The 21,545-nt window shown below is 40.3% G+C and overlaps 1 protein-coding gene across 2 annotated transcripts in view; it reads right to left on the bottom strand.

Annotated features, from left to right (window-relative positions):
- The window catches only part of Slc9a7 (solute carrier family 9 member A7), a 145,059-nt gene that overhangs the window by 73,789 nt on the left and 49,725 nt on the right, over window positions 1-21,545 (bottom strand). For both annotated transcript variants that reach the window (XM_042684481.1, XM_042684482.1), the window contains exon 2: window positions 2,995-3,194. In XM_042684481.1, the coding sequence (XP_042540415.1) occupies window positions 2,995-3,194 (200 nt within the window). The remainder of the gene's footprint in view (window positions 1-2,994; window positions 3,195-21,545) is intronic.

Here is a 21,545-nt window from a genome sequence, read left to right as displayed (position 1 = left end):
ACACTGTTATCCCCGCAATATTTCTGGCTTAGAATCAGTGAGTTGATTTAATACATAGTAAGACAATAGTTAACAACAATTTTGAGAACTCATAGACAGTTTCTGGCCAATGTGTTTCAACTAGAAATAAAAACTTGAGTTTTTTATCATAGTTTTATAAATGCTTAACTAGACTAAAAATGTCATGATTCTTTACTAACTTTTTAGATATCTCAAATAAGTCTTTATAGAAATAATACTACTGAACCTAAGTCTCTTTTTTGTGTGCTGCTACTAGAACTTGAACTCAGGGCCTGTGAGCTTTTCTAACTCGAGGATGGTGCTTTACTACTTGAACCATACCTCCACTTCCAGCTTTTTGCTGGTTAATTAGAGTTAAGAGTCTCAGATGTCTGGAACTGGAACCCTCAGATCTCAGCCTCCTGAGTAGCTAGGATTACAAACATGAACTACAAGAACTGGGCTTAAATCTGTTTTGAGTGACCAGTCTTCTGAGATACTTGAATTGTCATAAACCTAAGTAATCAGTGAATGTAGTGACTTCCTGACCATCAATTTAAATTAATTCACTATAAAGGGACTGAAATCATCTACAGGATTGACAGAAGGAAATCACTTTGAAACTCTAGACCTCAAAGTCCTATCACACACACTTAGAAAGGAATTAAGCATTCTATAAATATGCTAAACTTTTTGAGGAATTTGTTCATGTGGTTAATTAATTGGTTTTTATTTCAATTAATTATTTTAAACCTTCATTCTAATTATTAAAAGCTTTTTCCCTTAGGAATTGGAGATATTAATCAGCCTAAAAGAAAAGTCATTCTTTCAAATTATATTTTATCTAATCTTCTTTTAAAGTACCAGTAGTCTGCAAAGCTGGAAATGGCCACAATGAGAGCCTGAGACACTACCTTTCCAATAGAGAACTTGGGACTCAAAGAGCTAGGAGCTAAGTACTGATGTCTCACACCTGTAATAAATCCTAGCTTTTCAAGAGGCTGAAATTTGAGGATCATGGTTCAAAGTTAGCCTGGGAAGGAAACGCTGTGAGACTCACATCTCCAACTAACCATCAAAAGCTGGAAGTGAAGGTTTGTCTCAAGTGGTAGATCACCAACCTTGAACAAAAAAGCAGAGAGAGCATCCAGGCCCTGAGTTCAAGCCCTAGTATTGGCACACACAAAAAGTAACCAAACTTAAATATACGAGCTAGCACAAATCCTTCCTGATACCCAATCCAATGTTTTCCCTTGTTACCTTTTTAACCTTGTTACCTCTTCCCTCAATTTTCTCCTACTTTCCCTCCTCCCGTCCCCCAAGTTGTACAGATTGCTTCCAACATATTGTCTTGTATATATCGCTGTTGCATAGGTTCCCCCTTGTCCTTTCACTATTCTGTTGTTCCCCTTCCCTTCCCTAATTCAAATAAACGTATATGCAATACCAAAATCAAACACAGTAACAACAGAGGATATACCATGGGGGGAAGAACTACATAACAACCTTTTAACATAGGAGATTTGAATAAACTTTTTTTGTAAAGATAAAACCTTTTTTCTAAAATCTAAAAGGCAGAAACTCATTGGTATTGTTTCCTTTTCCCTTTCTCTTATACTATCCAATATTAAGAATTCAAGTTGCCACTTCAGTCATTTGTGTGATATTTACCCTGAGGTGTCTCTCTCTGTTGCATTTAACCTTATAAGGCTTATGGAAATTCTTTCTTACCAAATGTTGAGAGTTTGGAGCACAATATTACTGGCACTGGGGACATAGAGAAAATGGTCATGTTTAAGTTGAGATTAATTTTTCTTAATAATTGGTATATTCCAAGAAAAATAGTTTTGGAGCACACCCTACATACTGCCTTTGACTATAAATCTTTACACACTACTAGCCTTACTCCATGTAAGAAGGGGCTCCCCACCATCTAGATCTCCCAGACTGCTATATAGAGACCTTTTGCTGAGAAGTCCTGATCTGTAAGATAAAGGAATCAATACAGATCTCCAGTTTATCCTGGAAGTCACCCACATGAGGATATATATAATCTTTTTATTCTGGAGTATTTTTGCTATGCCAATTGAAAAATGTGCTTGATCTGGGCCTGGTAGTGTATTCCTGTAATTCTAAGAAGATTGTGAATTAGAAGTCAGCCTGGGCTACATAGTGAGACCTTGTCTCAACTTTAAATTTAAATTAATTAAAAATACAAATTCTATGATAAAGCTCCTCTTTTCCCCTTGAGATTTGCTAGATCTTTGAGATTACTTCAAGAGCATTTATGAGCTGACTGCTGGTGACTCACACCTGTAATCTTAACTGACTAGGAGGCTAAGATATGAGAACCATGATTTGAATCCAGCCTGGGCAGAAAAGTGTGGGATACTCCTAGTCCAATTAACAAGCAGAAAGCTAGAAGTGGAAATGTGATTCAAGTAATAGAATTAAAAAGCCAAAGAACTTGAGGCCTGAGTTCAAGCCCTACTATTCACAAAAAAAGTGATTATTAATAAGGTAAGCACTCAAATATCTGTAGAGCATGGCAAAAGAGCAACTAAGAACTAAGAATTTACTTTCTGAGTATTGAAAAATAAGCTAAAAGTGAAATCAGTGTTATTTTAAAAATGAAGCAATCTCATCTCTAAACCACAGCAATGACAAGAGAAATCAGTAAGGAAGAGATGCTGGTTGGAGAAATGAGGTGAGTGGGGATGTACAAACCACTGGACAGTCAGCAATCACCTTATCCACAGATTTTAAACAAGCCCAGGTCAGAAAGTTGAAATGCTCTAGTTAAAATCGGATTCCTTTTTCTCATTGTGTCTACAAAGCTTCCTAGCAAAATTATAAACCAGGAATGTTCCTGCTGTTCCAGGCAATTGGAAGGGTTGCTTTCTATAAGGTCAAGATGGAGTGCAGGAGTCAGTAAGTACATCATGGACAACTACAATCATGGCCAAGGATATAATGGACCATGTTCCTGCTCACCTTCCGCAGCATGTCATTCTGCTCTACACTGTTGATCTTGCCCGGGCTGATTTCTCCCTTCAGAGTGTACTCGAAGAACTTCCCACTGACATTCACTAATAAGGTGCTGAATGCCCTGTCTTCCTGAGTACAGCTCAGCGATTTGTCACGGCCACTGGTAGCAGGGGTGCCATATCTCAGGATCACCCCGACGATGAGCCCTGAAATAGAGTGACAAGAAAAAAATATCAGGCCTGTGAAAGAATCAGGGATGTGGATATAAGATCACTACTGATTTCAGCAACTAAGAAATATGGGGGGAAAATGTAGAAAAGTTAGAAACCAAGTATTTTGGAATACAGTCCTTCAGAAAGGGTAAGCATCACCCTTTGTGGTCTGACATAAGTCCTTAGGCCACCAAAAGGGCAATGGAGAACTGTACCTTGATGGTATACTGGCACCTTGAGCCATTTGGACACCCTCTTAAGTCTCATGTCCTGAGGCTTTTGGTGGAGGAATACAGGATGATAGGCAAAAGAATGATGTTGTTGTTGTTATTTTGTATGTGCTGATATTGGGGCTTGAACTCAGGGTCTGGGCACTCTCCCTGAGCTTCTTTGCTCAAGACTGGCACTGTACCACTTGAACCACAGCTCCACTTTTGGCTTTTTGTGGTTAACTGGAGATAAGAATCTCATGGACATTTCTGCCTAGGCTGGCTTCAAACTGTGATCCTTCAAATTTCAGCTTCCTGAGTAGCTAAGATTACAGGCATGAGCCACCAACACTCAGCTCACTTCTGGCTTTTTAGTGGTTGATTGGAAATAAGAATCTCACAAATTCTTCTGCCCAGGCTGGATTTGAGCTGCAATGCTCAGCCCTCAACCTCTTGAGAGTAGCTAGAATTATAGGCATGAGCCACCGACACCCAGCTCAAAAGAGTTTTTTTAATGCCCAAGACAGCACAAGGCAAAACTACTGCTGAGCCCTTGATTTTTACCACAAGTGTCCCTCAAGCCAGTCCTGTCCTGCTGCCATCTATAGCAAGAATCAGGCCACTGGAATTTCAAGTTACTATAAATGCAAATAGCTTTGCCACAGTCCAGAAGAAGGAAGAAAATAAAATAAATGTTTTTGCTTAGGTCATTTCAAACACTGGGTATCATGGAGAAAGTAATTACACCCCTTGGGAAGCCAAATGCTACAGTGTAAATTTGAGCAGCGATGATTCAGGGGCTGGAGAGCTGGATTTTTAGGGCTGTGGCTATGAGACAGCTCAGATAATCAACTTCAAGTCCTGTAGTCTCAATCCCTTCTTAGAAGGCTTTTTTTCATTAGGGAAAAATAAAAACAACAAAATCGTGTTTCAGCCTTCAATTCTTTGAATGAAGAAGGAGAGTTACTCTCCTGAGTCCTGGGTATGAGTCAGATTTATCCAAGCAAAAGTGACTGAAATCTAAAAAAAAAAAAAAAGACATTAATGCATATCTAACACTTCCTACAACTTTATTCCTCTCTCTCTTAGGATGAAAAGCTCACATTTCTGTTGAAATACAGGTCCTTGCTAGCAATATTAAAGGACAGAATGATAAAAGAAAAACACACTCATCCCCATCTCATTTGTCATGAATGGGCAAAGGGTATACAGCAGAAAAAAAGAATGTTTACTGCATTCTATCTGCTGTAATGCAGATATCTGGATCTTTAATAGTCCCCACTTTGGTACTATTGAGAAGAGATGGAAACTTTCAATAGGCTGGAGGCCCAGTGAGAGAACTTAGGTCACTAAAGATATGCCCTTGAAGGGGATACACGGACCCCAGCCCCTTCCTCTTCCTTTAATATATCCCCATCCATGAAATAAACAGGTTACCCAACACACTCCTGTCATGATGTGCTGTCACAGCCCAACAATAGGGCCAATTAGCCATAGACCAAAACCTTCAGAACCATCACCAAAATAAACTTTTTCTCATTTAGTTACCTTAGACATTTTGTAATAAAAAGCAAACACACTATGAATAAGGTTCTATAATATATCTTGCCATCAAGACAGGAGAACTCATGAGACATTGCTGAAGAGCAAAACATAAGTCAAATCTAGAAAAACACAGTTCTTTCAGCCAGTGTCTGCACAGCATGATTATAATTATCATTATACATCAGTACTAATAGAATATTTGTAGTTGGCTAACTTTTGTGGAAAAAAAAAACCCACATCTTACTAAAAATAAGTTTTGCTGGGCATCAGAGGCTCATGTCTGTTACTCTAGCTACACAGGAGGCTGAGATTGAGTATCACAGTTCAAAGCCAGCTCAGATATGAAAGTCCTTATCTCCAATTAACCAGTAAAAATCCAGAAATGGAGCTGTGGCTCAAGTGGTAGAGCACTAGCCTTGAGCAAAAAAAGCTCAAGGATAGTGCCCAGGCCCAGATTGGCACAAAACAGTTTTACTATTAATTTTAAATGACATTCTAAACCTCTCAACCTGACCAGATAGGAAACACTTAGAAACCTTTTAAAAGTATATAAAAATTCAGACATTAAAAAACCACATTTGTTATTACCAACATGAGATGTTTAGGGAACAATACAAAATCCCATAATCCAGATGTGATTCTAGTTGTTTGGTGAATATACAAAAACACAAACACTTAAGTCTGGTCAGGTCTTCTTGTTGCAATTTCCTTTCCTTTCTTCCTGTGGGGTAGAAAGCAGATGATAGCAGAGACAGGCAACTGACATTTATTCAGCCCTGCCTTGTTTGCTTCAACAATGCCCTTTCCTGAGGCCATCTCCTTGGCTACCTTGGGTAGTTTAGGACTTTATAGGTATCATGCTTATAACTAAAGCTGTGGAATGTACCTACACTGAGGTGGTTGCTGTCCTTGGCATCACTTCCTGGATTGGTCTTTATTGACACCTTAAATAAGGAAAGGGCCTGCAAATCTGGGTCTATAACCCCAATAAATCATCAGTCTCATGGATTCACCTGTCCTCCATCATCTCTCCCTTTAGGGGACTGTGGGGTACTTCTCTGGATAACACCCATAGGCTCCCTGCATATAGCAAGGGAGGAATCATGTTGCCCATGTGCCATGGAGCAGGGGGCATTGATTGAACAGTCCCTGCTTTCTGCTTTCATTCTTCTGCCTATTCTGCTGGTGACTGAGCAGAGGCCCCTGTGATACAGACAGCATCTAACAATTATACTATGCTCTGTAGTTACCACTGGGCACTGAAACTCCACTAGGGCCTTCAAGCATTGCTATCTGTGGTCCCTTTTTCCTTCCACAACATGAAATGCCATTGATTTTTCTGTTTCCTATCCAATGGAGGCATTTTCCAAGAGTTATTCTTTGTGGAAAACTGGTGTACAAATACATTTATTTTGAGTGTCTGTCATTCCTGTTGGGGGAAACCATATCTGTTTCTTAAATTTAATCACTTTACTGTTCCCAAATTTCCATTGCATGAAATGTCTTGTTCCCTTCTGGGGGCTGCCATTCACTCCCTCGTTCTGCCAATGGTGCCAGCCTTGCTGCAATTGGCCCAGGTCATGGTGATGATTACTAAAGACAGCTGCTAGTGGCACCAGGGCTACTCGGGGCTATCTGGGCTTTACATTGCATTCCAGAGGGAACTCTAATGATTTTTGCATGTGTGGTGCTTGTACTGAGTCTTAAACTGGGGTCCTGGGCACTATCTCTTAGCTTTTTTGCTCAATGCTGACACTCTACTACTTGAGCCACACCTCCAATTCTGGCTTTTTACTGATTAGAGATGAGTCTCACCGACTTTCCTGATGTGGTTTGCTTCAAACCTCAATCTTTGGATCTCAACCTCCTGAGTAACTAGGATTATAGGTGTGAGCCACAGGCATCTTGCTTCTAATGTGTTTTTGTTTTGTTTTTTTGGTGCTGGTCCTGGGGCTTGAACTCAGGGCTTGTACACTCTAATGTTTCTTGTTCTCATTTCACACCGTTGTAGGCAGTTATATTCTGAGGGTTTACGTGACAAAAGGGATCCCAGGCCAGGTGTCAGTGGATCACACCTGTAATCCTAGCTACTCAGGAGGCTGAGATCTGAGGATCATGGTTTAAAGCCAGCCCTGGCAGGAAAGTCTGTGAGACTCTTATCTCCAATTAACTACATGAAAACTGGTAGTGGAACTGTGGCCAAGTGGTAAAACACTAGCCTTGGGCAAAAAAGCTCAGGAACAGTGCCTAGGCCCAGAGTCCAAGCCCTATGACCAACAAAAAAAAATAGTTTCATGTATCTCACAGTTTCTTGACTTTCCCAACTTTATTAATAGCAGAGCTAGGGGAAACCAAAGTCATACCAACATTTACAGACAAATTCCTCAAGGAATGTATATGCTCTTATAATCTTTCCCAGTAACCATCATGATCATCTTTTGTGTGTGTGGTAGTGGTATTGGGGTTTGAATTCAGGGCTCTGCATTTGCTATGAAGGCCCTTTATCACTTGGGCCATGCCTCCAGCCCCATCTAGAATCATTGTCAGATGATGAATATTGTTTTTGTAAAATTACGAAACCTTTCAGTCTCTACCCTGGGCCCCAAACACCCATATTATAGATGTGAGACAGTGAGGGTTATGATGCTGCTGCCCTTTTAGGGTTAAGCACGTTAACATACAGCACCCCAGTAAAGATGGTCACAGAAATGGAGGGACAAAAGGTTCAGCAAATGCAGCAGTGGTACTCACTAGGCACTATGTTGAAAATGACTTATTCAACTTGTGGGTGGGGATGGGAGGGAAAAACGGGAAGAGGGGAGGGGTAATATTGTCCAAAAAGAAATGTATGCCTTACCTGACTTATGTAACTATAACCCCTCTGTACACCACCTTTATAATAATAATAAAAATATAAAAAGAAAAAAAGGTGAAAGCCATCCCATTAGCTCTGACCAAAACCATACCAAGCCACAGGGGATGTCATTAACTGAAGGTACAATATGAGCAACTCCGCAAACATTTTCCATTTTTATTTATTACTAGTATATTCCACAGCATCATATTAAGTTCACAGATAGTGTTTTCAGCTTGAAGAAAGACTAAGATGTCAGGAATGCAGAGGGATACTTTGGTGAGAAAATTATAAAGACTGGAGAGAACATGAACAGCAGATTTGATAGGCTCTGATGGAGCCTGTGTCAGGAAGTTGAAAACAGACTATAAACTAAAAATTCACACATGCTTGGGGGTGTTTTTTTGGTACTAGTCTTGGGGCTTGAACTCAGGGCCTGGGCATTCTCCAAGAGCTTCTTTGCTCATGATCTTCTTGTGCTCTACCACTTGAGTCACAGCTCCATTTCCAGCTTTTTTGGTAGTTTATTGGAGATAACAGTTTCATGAATTTTCCTGCCTGGGCTAACTTTGAACCACAATCCTCAGATTGCTACAATTAGAGGCATGATCCACAGGTGCAGCCTAAGACTTCTTTTAAAGGATCACAAAGTTCAGTAGTCACAAAAGAATTAAGAAAAAAAAATAATAGGGAGCCACAGAGGCACTGATTTCAAAGCAGCAGTAGCACAGTGCTCCTGATTGCAAGCAGAAATAATCCACTAAGTCTGTATGCCAGAAATAATAGCAAAAGATATCAGCTGACAGAGCCAGCATCACTGATTTCCCAGATCTATGAATGACATCAGGAAATAACTTGAGTTTGAAACTTTTATGGAAAGCAAATATGGATGGAATTTATTTGACATTTTCTATGCCTGAAACCAAAATAAATGATGAACTCAAAGGTGCAAAAAAAATTCAAGTCTTTTTCACCTTATGGGCTTGAAAAATAACTTACTAAATATATTAGCATAGTACCCTAGTGGTATACAATTGTTAGCTTTTCTACTTTTTAAAAGGCATGATCAAAAAGAAGGAAGAAAAATCTATATATCATTTATATATGTGCCCATACAAAAATCAGTAGTATGAGGAAGGAATATAATCATGAGCAAAGTGTGGCTTACCAACCCACAGAGGGTCATTAAAGAGACCAGTCCCCATTAGTATGGTGCCAAGTTCCTTTGTGGGACTGAGCTTGTTGGGAGGACAGTGGAACAAGTGGATATAGGGTGAGGTGTAATTCTAGACAGCCGACCACCAAATGCAACACATAAATGTTGTTATTAAGTCTTTGTTTAGTTGGACTGGAACAGGTGCATGGATATACTGTTCTCTAGTGAGACCTTACCTCTACCCCTTTGGTAATTCTGGGGTTTGAAATCAGCCTTGCAAGGCAGGTGCTCTACCACTTGAGCCATGTTTCTACCTACCTTCTTGATGGAAGCCAGTGCGGGCAGAGGGTCACCAGATCATTTTGGCCACCACTGTGCTATTTTTCAAAGCACAAAAGGAGTTGTTCTGGGTTCTAAAGGTTCACGTGAAATACAAGAACATCTATTTCATGAAGTTTTTTTGAAAGTAGTGATAACTACAATTGGAGAATGTCTCATCTGAAATGCTTAGTACCAGAAGTGTTTCAAAAATTTCAGAGGTTTGGGGATTTGGGGATATTCACATAGACTGAGCTTTTCTAATTCAGAAATCCCAAATCCTCCAAAATCCACCATATTTTGTATGTCATGTTGGCTCCCCAAAAGTCTGGTTTTGGAGCATTTCAGATTTCAAGATGCTCAGATTAAGTATGCCCAACTGCTATGTCAATGAATTAAAAAGTCTAATGGGTTCCACAGTCACAATTGCTTTTCAGGTTTAGGGGTCACTTACATGTTTATATGACTTTGGGTTTGAGAATGAATGTTAAAGGCTTTTCCAATACTTTCTTCTGCTTATTCTGGAACAGCGGTAACTCAGTGATATGTTAAAATTCATTCGTTCAAATTTTTAATGCTTGTGAGAATGTGCAGTAAAAAACATATTTTATTGAAGAATAACTTATATACCACAAAAATAATGTGTTAGTGTATTCACAAGGTTGTGTCCCCCTAATCATAATCTGATTTAGGAATGTTCCCATTTGTTTTTATTCCATTTCCTGCTCCTATCCCCACACAATTACAGGCCTGCTTTCTTTGTCTCTATAAAGTTAACTCTCTGGACTCTTCTCTTCTCTTCTCTTCTCTTCTCTTCTCTTCCTCTCTCCCTCCCTCCCTCCCTCCCTCCCTCCATCCTTCCTTCCTTCCTTCCTTCCTTCCTTCCCTTTTTGTTCATTTTCCCTTTCATTTCTTCTTTATCTTCCCCTTCTGTCTCTCCTTTTTCCCTTCCTTCCTTCTCTTTCTTTTTGATGACATTTAGTTTTGAACTCAGGGCCTCAGTTTGCTAAGCAGGCACTACACCACCTGAGCCAATGCCCTTAGTCTTCTAGATATTTCATATAAATGGCATCATACAATGTGGTCTTGTGTGTCTGGCTTCTTTCATTGAACATAGTGTGTTTTGAAGTTCATCCATGCCAAAAACATATGGCAGTACTTCATCCCTCACTACTATGGGCATCTCATATTTTGTTTATCCATTCACCCAATGCATACCAGCCTGTGCAGACACAGGCTTTCTTTTCTCCAGGGCAGATATCTAAAAGGGGAACTACTGTGTCAGGTGACCAATTCATGCTCAGTATTTTGAGAAACTGTCAGACTATTTTCCATTTGGGAAACTATACCATTTTATATTCCTACTAGTGATATATAGGAATTATAATCTGTTTACAGACTCAAAAATTATGGCACCTGTCTTAGTGATAAGTGATACCTTATTGTAGTTTTAATTAGCATTTCCCTAATGCCCAAGAATGCTGAGCATTTTGTATGTGCCTATAGGCCATTGTATATAATTTTTTTGCTAAAATGTCTATCCAGTCAAAGTTTAGTTGTTTTCAATTGAGTTATGTTATTAAATTGTAAGAGATCTTTATGTATTCAGGATATAAGCCTCTTATTAAAAATAGGACTGAGCCAGGTGCTGGTGGCTCATTCCTGTAATCCTGGCTACTTAGGAAGCTTAGATATGAGGATGGCAGTTCAGTCAGCCCAGGCAGGAAAGACCATGAGACTCTTACCTACATTAACCACAGAAAGCCACTGTGGCTCAAGTGGTTGCATGCTAGCTTTGAGCAAAAAAGCTTAGGGACAGCACCCAGGCCAAGAGTTCAAGCCCCAGAACTGCCAAAAAAAATTTAAAAGATTGAAAATATTTGCCATGCATCAGGGGGCTTATTTTTGCCTTTGTGAATTTTTTGATGCTGTCTTCAGTTTGTTTTTACTTTTATATTGTCATACAATGAAATTGATTTTATGTCTCTGATATCACTTGTTTTGAGAATGGTCTCAGGTTAGGGGTCAAATTCATCTTTTTGCATTTGGATATCCAATCCAATTGTCCCAGACCATCTTTTGAAATAAGCCTATTCTTTCTCAAATGAATTCAGTTGGTACCTTGATTGAAAAAATCAACTGCCATAAGTTTCAAAATTGATTGCTGGAGCTGATTATTATCACCTACTCTATGATCCACAAACAGATCTGAGGGCATGGGTGCAGCCTGTCATCTAAATGCCATTGCACACCTTACCCACTATTCTTAGCAAATTGCAGTATAATTTTCTTATTAAATGTTCAAGTTGGCCAGGCACAGTGCCTCATACCTGTAATCCAATATACTCAGGAGACTGAGATCTGAGCCAGAGCAGGCAAGCAAGTCACTGAGATTCGTATCTCCATTTAACCAGCCAAAAGCTAGAAGTAGAGCTGTAGCTCAAGTGAGAGAACACTAGCCTTACGCACAAAAGCTCAAAGTCAGCATCCTAGCTCTGAATTCAAATCCTAGGTCTGGCGCATGCATGTGCACACACAAACACACACACACACACACACACACACACACACACACACACATACACACACAGCTCAATTTGTTGTATGACCATTAATTTTTATACACTTTTGTTTTTGATGGCTTTGTCCTCTTTTGTGTGCTGCTACTGGGGCTTAAAATCAGGGCTTCATGCTCTTGGTTAGATTTCTTCACTCACAGTTTACACTCTACCACTTGAGCCCCACTCCCAGACTCAGATTTCTGCTGGTTATTTTATGTGAAAAGAGTCTGCAATCACACTTTTCTAACTGAGCTGGCTTCAAACTGTGATTCTCACATTCCAGACTCCTGAGTAGCTAGCACTATAGTCATGAGCTATCTGAGCCTAGCTGGTTTTGTCCCATTTTATTGCTAGGTTGTAAGGAAAGGATTTGAGGTCTCAAATGACCAGTCCAGAAGTCCTACATAAATCATCCATCTTGCTGCATGCATAAACATGAACTACTGAGTCCCTCAATACTTATTTTACTGTGCTTATTTTTTGCATTATTATCCATTTATTAACACACATTTTATAATATACCATCATATGCATTTATAACATACCTCATGGTTATACCTCATGGCTGTGATGATGATATTAAGTGAACAATTGTTTTTTGATGTAAATCATCCATACCAATATTTTTGGATAAAACGCTTAGGTAGACCTAAATCATGATATGATGTCAATTCTTAAAATACATTTGACCAGGCACCAGTGGATCATGCCTGTAATTGTAGCTACTCGGGAAGCTGAGATCTGAGAATCATGGTTCAGATCCAGTCCCGGCAAGAAAGTTGGTGAGACTTTTTTTTTTTTTGGCTTATATATCTTGTTCCATCTTCTTTTTTTTATATTTTATTTTATTTTTTTGTGAACATACTGTACAGAGGGGTTACAATTACATGGGCAGGATAATGAGTACATTTCTTATCCAGTATTGCAGCCTCCTCCTTGGTGAGACTCTTATCTCTAATAAACCACTAGAAAACCAGAAGTGGCACTGTGGCTCAAGTAGGAAAGCACTTACCTTGAGCTGAAGAGCCGAGGGACAGCGCCCAGGCCCAGGGTTCAAGAACCATGACCAACAAAATCAATCAATCAATCACATTTGTTTATTCTTTCCTATTCTCTTTTAAATTTTATTTTATTGTAAAGATACTGTACAGAGAGGTTACAGTTACATGAGTAAGGTAATGGGTACATTTCTGGTTGGACATTGTTACCCCCTCCGTTGTTTTTTTCCTACTATCCCTTCCCTCTCCCACCTCCCCCACTCCTTCCTCCTTTATTGTGCTTATTAAAAACATTTTCATGTTGTGCCAAATGAATTCTAATGCATTATTTTTCATTTTCTACCAAGTTTGGTTGATTAATTTATATTCTGCCCTGTAGTACTTGATGGACTCAGCAACAGAATACCTGGCTATAGAAGTTCACTTTCCCCTTAGCTGCAATGAGAAGAAAGGTTTAGCTCTCCACTGCTCATTTCTAAAATTGAGCTGTTGTGAGAATAAACTCTTTCAAAAGTGTCAAACACTGTACACATGCTGCTTTTTATGAGCCCTTCAGAAGAGTTCTTTTTCCTTGCATTATCTTGATTGCTGTAAAAAAAAATAGCACATATTGGGGGATTGGGAATTAAGAAAGAAGTGATGTGTGGGCTAGAGCAAAGCAGGAAGAATATTCTAGAAAATTAGTTATAGACCCTCTGTTACTGAAACTACCCTGTCCACAAGAGAGATAGGATGTCATCATTTCCTTACATGTCACTCTTGCAGCTTCCTGGGGACAAATAAAATCAGTATTTATGTAAAGATGTATAGTTACAAAATGTTTTTAACCAGAGGTAAATTTCAAGGATACACATTATTTCATGCTACCTATATATGCCAACTTTTACTTTAGAAGATTCTTCCAGAGATTTACCCAAATATATAACAGCCAGCAATAAAGCAATACAATCATATAATGTATTTTTATGACACTCTAGTCTCATAAACAAAAGTTAAGTAACCTTATCAGTTTTCTCAGAATAGTAAATAAGACACAATTCTGTGTAAGAGCCAAGCTATGGAATCAGTCCAAGAATCCAACAACCAATGTACTGCTAAAGTATGGTAGTGAAGGATGTGGCTCCAGCCTTGAGCAAAAAAAAGAATGTGTAGTACATATACACAATGGAGTATTGTTTAACCATAAAAAGAATAAAATTACATCATAAATTTAGGAAAACAGAACTGGAGATAATCATGTTTAACAAGATAAGCCAAACCCAAAAATACAAATAAAGCATGTTTCCACTTATATGCAGAAAATATTACATGATATAAAGGGGAGAATGTTGGGGAAGAATCAGTGGGAGAACAAAAGAGAGGATATTGAGGGTGAATGCCATCAAGTATATCATATACATGTATGAAAACAACACAATAAAATCTACCAAAAAATGTTCAAAGGAAGGAGAATGTAGGAGGTTAAGAAAGAGTAATATAGGTGGGGTAGATGGGCTAAAAGTACATTATATGCATTATATAAATATCATCATGAAACCCCTTCTGTATGATCAATTTTTCTGAATTAAAAAGAATTAAAAGCCTACTGCCAGTGGCACATGGCTGTAGTCCTCGCTATTCAGGAGGCTGAGCTCTGAGGACTGTGGTTCAAAGCCAGCCTAGGCAGCAAAGTCCATGAGACTCTTTTCTCCAAATAACCAGCAAAAAGCCAGGAGTGGAGTATGGCTCAGGTTGTAGAGTGTTAGTCTTGTGCAACAAAGCTTAGGGACACTGCTTAGGCTCAGGATAGGCCAAAATAAAAGAGGAAGAGGAAGAAGAAAAGGAAGAAGAAGGAGGAGGAGGAGAAGGAGGAGAAGGAGAAGACAAAGAAGACGAAGAAGATGATGAAGGAGAAGGAGAAGGAGGAGAAGGAGAAGGAGAAGGAGGAGAAGGAGAAGGAGGAGAAGGAGAGGAGAAGGAGGAGAAGGAGGAGGAGGAGGAGGAGACGAAGAAGAAGAAGAAGAAGAAGAAGAAGAAGAAGAAGAAGAAGAAGAAGAAGAAGAAGAAGAAGAAGAAGAAGAAGAAGAAGAAGAAGAAGAGGAGGAGGAGGAGGAGGAGGAGGAGGAGGAGGAGGAGGAGGAGGAGGAGGAGGAGGAGGAGGAGGAATTAAAAACTGAAGGGAAGATAGGTTTCATGGAGTCAATAATTACATTGTTTTCCCCTTTTGTCATTGTTTTTGATTTCTGCAAGTCTTGTCATGTATGTAAGTTTATCTGCTGTGGGGAGGGAGAAGGGGAGGTACAGAAATGGTGGGACAAAGAATGAATAAATGCAGCAGGGCGAGATGAAAGGTGAATAAATGCAGCAGGGATATTCACAAGACACTATGTTGAAAATGAACTATACAACTTGTGGGGGAGCGGGAGGCAGAGGGATAAACTGGGAGAAAATGAAGGAAGAAGTGACACTGCTCAAAAAGAAATGTACTCAGTACCTGACTTATGTAAGCGTGACCCCTCTGTACATCACCTTTACAATAAAAATTTAAAACATTAAAAAAAAACCCACTGACGGGCTGGGAAAAGTGGCTAAGTGGTAGAGCGCTTGCCTTGCATGCATGAGGCCCTGCATTCGATTCCTCAGCACCACATAAGCAGAAAAAGCCAGAAGTGGCGCTGCAGGTCAAGTGGTAGAGTGCTAGCCTTGAGCTGAAGAGCTGAGGGACAGAGCACAGGCCCAGAGTTCAGGCCCCACAACCAACAACAACATTTCCATTGAAATGGAAAATAAGGCTCAGCCGTATAATAGGTTAAACCTGATGTAAAAAAGACAAGCCACTGATTAATTATCAATTTATAATTATACCAATGCACAGTTTCTTGTTCAATTTCTTAAATGCATTCAGGTCATTTAAATTTAGATGTCCTATCCTCTACTATTCAGAACAATTGTACAGAACTGCTTGTGATTCACATTGGTGCTGAATCATCAGAGAATGATATCCAAAGCCTTTCACAAACAGAGATACAGTCCTGCTTTCCAAGGAGAAGTCCTCCCCTTGTACTAAGGTATGGCTGTGCTGGCCCCACACTCCTTTTCTTCAAATCTCATGCTACCATAAAATGTCATGATCAGAAGGTATGATACAAGTCTTATTAGCCATCATACAACACAACCTATTTAAACATGTACTTGGCTTCTAACCATGATCCTCTAGTCTCATCCTCCTGAGTAGGTAGGATTACAGGTATAAGCCACTAGTGTGTGGTCATGTCTTTAAATTCTATTTGGTCCTTTCCTCAATATGTCTTATTTTCTGTTTAACAGAATCTGAATTGACAGTGGGAATGTAGTTCCAACCCTTGCTCTGTAGTCTGTTGCTTTTGCTCACTTTCCTGACCTACTTCATAGGGTAAGTAAGAACACATTATTATAAAAGACCCAAATGTCTCTTCTAAAGGTACCAGCTAAACAAACTGTGGTCCATTCACTCACATTACAGAGTCTACATCACCATATTTTAAAAAAAATGAACGCGACAGCTCTATGTCCTATGTACTAGGTTGGGGGGGGGGGGATCAAGATGTAGAATGGAATGTATAGCATGCTACCTTCAGCATGGGACATTTAAAAAAAGAAGAAGAAAATCTGCTTCCAGTTTGTAAAAGCATCACAACTCTTTGGAAAAGTATTCCCAAGAAAGCGTAACAGCAGTTGTCTTTAGGGGAGACTTATGTGGCTAGGGACCAGAAGAAGCATAGGACTTCATTTTTGTTGTCAAGTCACTTGAATTGGAGACCATATGTAGTATTATTTCCTTCTAAAAATCCAAAGGAGGTCTGGGAAGGTGGCTCAGTGGTAGAGTGCTTGCCTCACATGCGTGAGGCCCTGGGTTCAATTCCTCAGCACCACGTAAGCAGAAATAGCCGGAAATGATGTTGTGCTGTGGCTCAAGTAGTAGAGCACTAGCCTGGAGCTGAAGAGCTGAGGAACAGTGCTCAGGCCCTAAGTTCAGGCGCCACAACTGATAATAAATAAATAAATAAGAATTGTAAAAATCCAAAGGATACCTAAATGCTAAAGCAAACCTGTCCACTGTTGGCACATACTGTCTTCTCTATAAGGTCTGTCTTTCAGTCCCCATCCTTGCTCCTGTCTACCTGATCCGTTCCTATTCACAGTATAGGACTTAGCTAAAATAGCAGCCAGCCCCCTTGAGCGCTGTCACCACCAAGAACATTCTTGCACGTATACTCCACAAGACTGAAGGTGCCACCAAACCCAGAACAATGGCTGGAACATGGCCATAATTTGATAAATTATTTGCTGAAAACAGGAAACCATAAAAATTAAAAACTGGCCTGGTGCCAGTGACTCACACCTATAAATCCTAGCTACTCAGGAGACTAGTATCTGAGGATCATGGGTCAAAGCTAGCCTAAGAAGGAAAAGTCCATGAGAATCTTATCTCCAATTAATCACCATAAAGCCAGAAGTGGAGGTGTGGCTCAAGAGGTAAATTAAGAGCCTTGAACAAAAAACAGAGCTCAGGTACAGCAGCCAGGCCCACAGTTCAATCCCCAGTACTGGCACAAAATTAAAAAAAAAACCTTGTAGTTTGACCTCAAATAATATTAACATTACACACATATGGAAGCTCCAGTTTTCTAAATTAAATACATAGTGCTCCCCCCCGCCATCCACCCTACAATTCATGTCCAGCTTTTGGCAGAAATTCAAACAGTATCTGGTAAGATTTGAGTTTTACGTTCTTATTGCAATTTTCTGAGCCATAAAATTGATGTCTGGGAAGCTGCCAAAGTCAACATTCAGTCATATTAATGACACAAGAAGAAATGCTTGCCATCCTACAGCCAACAAAACCCCTCATATGTTTAAAATGGCAGAAGAAAATGTAATAACACCATGGCTTTAATCCATTCTAGCTCTAAACTTTGTCATATTGAATAGGCTGCTTGATAAAATATTTTCAAAGAAACCCGAAGCACATTTGCTGTAATTTTAGAAAATTTTGTTCCTAACAGGTAGTTCCTATGTGTCAGGAGTGAACAGCTCTGATCTGGATGCTCACAGGGAACATGGAACTTGCCACATCACAGACACATACACCTGTCCCATCTATGTACATCTAACAGGATAAAAACAAACAAGCTGTGATGGTCACTAAAAAAGTAGTGTACGTGGAGGAAAGAGGAAGGGGCTGTGGACTAGACCTGAGACGCTCTCACTCAGGAGGTGACCAAGAGACCACCAGGGGGCAGTAGCATAACTAGAGTAGGCTCATACCAAGGAAAAGGGGGAAGGGGGAAGCCCAAGTGTCAAAAAGTGAGGTTGGAGCCAGGTGCCTGTGGCTCACACCTGTAATCCTACCTACTCAGGAGGCTGAGATCTGAGGATCGAGGTTCAAAGCCAGCCCGGGCAGGAAATTCCGTGAGACTCTTATCTCCAATAAACCATTAGAAAATCGGAAGTGGCACTGTGGCTCAAGCGGTAGAGCACTCGCCTTGAGTGCAAGAGCGCAGGGACAGCATCCAAGCCCAGAGTTCAAACCCCATGAAAGACCAAAAAATAAAAATAAAAAAAAGTGAGATTGGCCACAAACTGATAAGCTGAATTGAAATTCCTTTGTAGAACTACTTAAGGGGGGAAGGCAGGCAGGCAGGCACAAGGAAGATAGCTACAGTCCTCCTGAGCCAGATTTTCAAAATCAGTCTTTACCCTCAGAGGAAACAGACCACAAAGGCTTCTTGGCTAAAGAAGGGGCAAAGCCAAAATACTGTGGGAGCAGTTTTAAGAAAAAGAAACTGTGTGAGGGACAGGCTACAAGTTCATGAGCTTGGGCAGCTTTATCAAAGGCATTACAGAGATTCAAATCATCCTGCCAATGGAGATTCCTGAATAGTCCATCCTCATTCACCTCTCTTACATTCAAGTGCTGGCTCTGGTCAGCTCTGGTTCACACAGAGATCTCAGAATGCTCTCAAAAGTTATCGCCCCCACCCCCTACACCCCCCACCTCCACCCCCACCCCATCCCCCCACCCTCCACCCCCACCCGGCACCACACACACACACACACACAGTTCTCCCAATAAGGACTTTATGAGCCATGGAGTTGTATCACCCAAATGATGTTGAAGGGCCTTGTTTGAATCTTCAGTAAAACTAAATAAAAAAACAAGTAGAGGAAATATGAGCCCACTGTAGATTTGACAGAAATCTCTCTGATTTTTACAGGGTGGTAGGATTGTAGTTCTACTATCTTAGGGGTCAGTACTGGGGATTGAATTCAAGGCTTGTATGCTATGTCTTCATTTTTTTCAATCAAGGCTAGTACTCTACCACTTGAGCTACACCTCCACTTCAGTCTTTTTACTGGTTAATTAGAGGAAGAATCTCACAGACTTTCCTGCACAGGCTGGCTATGAACTAAGATCCTCAGATCTCAGCCTAAGCCACCAGCATCCAGCATGTAGTTATATTCTTTTATAAAATAATTTTTATTGATTAATTGATTGAGATTAAGTGATTACATAAACCACAAATTTCACAGTATTGTGGGATAGTGATACTTAAAGTCACTAACACATTTTAATCTCCACAAGGCAAGGTCTATGTTTGTGAATTATATGAGCTTTGACAATACAACTATTTCTTTCACATCAAATGATATATACATTTCTTTCCTTTTGTTTAGTTTTTAGCTGTTCCCTCTTTCCCTCTCATTCCCTCCCTCCCACTGCTGCCCTTGAGTTGCTTAGTTTATTTTTGTCAATGTCCAGTGCAGCTGATGGGCCCCTCTGTTGTATATTTCCCCGTTTCCCTCTGATTCTATGCCCTCTTCCTAGCTTCCTCAGATGTGCACATGTGCATGTGCGTTCACGCGCGCGCACACACACACACGCACACAATATATGTGGTCAAGAACATGGGGTCATTTTAAGAATGATAGACAAATAGAGTGGAGGTCCTTTGTTTCTTGAGTCCTGTTTACTTTGTCATATCTCCTTGCATTTTGGATTTAGTATCCACATATCAGGAAGACCAAGTCCAGTTTGTCTCTCTGCTCTTAGCCTGCCTTGCTCAAAATGATTTGTTCTAGTTCCATCCATTTCCCTGCTAATGCCATTATTTTGTCCTTTCTAATGGTTGGTAGTTCTATTCTTAAAAATTATTCATTACCTTTCAGATATAAATATTGGAACAGTTAAAAATGAAGTGCTATAATGCCTAGGATTTTATGAGGCATCATCTTGGCTTGGGGCAGAGGAAAATAGTGGGCCCAGATGAAGTAAAATTGATCAGATTACCAAGTAGAGTGGTAGACTCAGAATTTACTTTATTAAGTTATGTTCTGAAAATTTTCCATAATAAAAAGTGAAATTGCAAAAGGTACCCAACTAACACAAAGCTTTAAAGAACTGGGGGTCTACTAACCACAACTTGAGCACAAAGTTCTTCCCCCAGTGATCCAGAAGCTTGGTCCCAACATTTCCCTGACATGTCCCATTCAGCAGGTCCAAGAGACAACTCATTCCTCCCTACTAGCACACTGTCTCTGTCTCTCTCTGTCTCTCTCTCTGTCCCTCTCTCTCTCATATCTCTCCTCTTTCTCTGTCTCTCTCTCTCTGTATCTGTCTCTGTCTCTCTCTGTCTCTCTGTGCCTATCTCTGTCTGTCTGTCTGTCTGTCTCTCTCTCTCTCTCTGCCATTCCCTGTCCCTGTCAGTGCTAGCTGCCTTGATGTCTGTGAGTCACCCTTCACTCATTTACACCCCCACGTGCCACTAGGTTCTGTTCAGTGACAGCCATTCTTTTCACATGAGACTTTTCCCCTTCCTGCATCCACCTACCTCTCTTCAGCCATCTACCTCAAAACTATTACAATGACAGGAATTTGGAAAGCAACATCTCAGCTTCGTTTAAAGGCTCCTAAAGGCTTCTTGCCAGTTGGTGAACTAAATCCCAACTCAGCAAAGCACGGTTGATCTTTTCCTGTCTATGAGGGACTGAGATTTTTCTGATAGTGTCTGAGTCAATTCAGTTGTCACAAAAGATGTGAAAGCCATTTTTTAGAGCCAATTAAGAATGTGGAGCTGGGTGCAGGTAGCTCATGTCTGTAATCCTAGCTACTCAGGAGGCTGAGATCCAAGTATCAAAGGCCAAAGCCAGTCTCTGCAGTAAAGTTTGTAAGACTCTCTTATCTCCAATTAACCAGCAAAAAAATCAGAAGTGGAGCTATGGCTCAAGTGGTATAGTGCTAACCTTGAATGAAGGCAGAGAAAGAGACAGCACAGAGGCCCTGAGTTCAAACCATAGTACCAACACACACACACACACACACAAAGAACATGGCTAGTGAGTGGATCCACAGTCACAGGAAAGGGATCTCCTGAGTCAAGGTGGCCAGGTAATTCTTACTGGAAAGCAAGTGTTATCCACCCAGCAACCCTGCAACGCTCTGTCCATGCCAAGGAACACTTGGTTTCCCCCTCAAGCGACTGAACCCATCACCCCTCTATTCACCGCAGTTGCTGACTAGTTGAGCAAAAGAGAATTTTTTTCTGTGAGAGTAGGTGGCTTATTGAATGCTCAAACTCAAAATCTATCAATTCCCCTCTTCTAAGTATCGGAGCAGCAGCAACCAAGCTGAAGGAGCAAAACAAACTGGACAATAGTGACTCAGACTTGTAATCCTAGCTATTCT

The sequence above is a fragment of the Dipodomys spectabilis genome, unplaced genomic scaffold (genome assembly GCF_019054845.1).
Source record: "Dipodomys spectabilis isolate Male_0828 unplaced genomic scaffold, ASM1905484v1 ptg000087l, whole genome shotgun sequence".
Lineage (NCBI taxonomy): Eukaryota > Metazoa > Chordata > Mammalia > Rodentia > Heteromyidae > Dipodomys > Dipodomys spectabilis.
The sequence above is the reverse complement of the archived record's forward strand: the minus strand, read 5'-3'. Positions and strand labels throughout refer to the sequence as shown.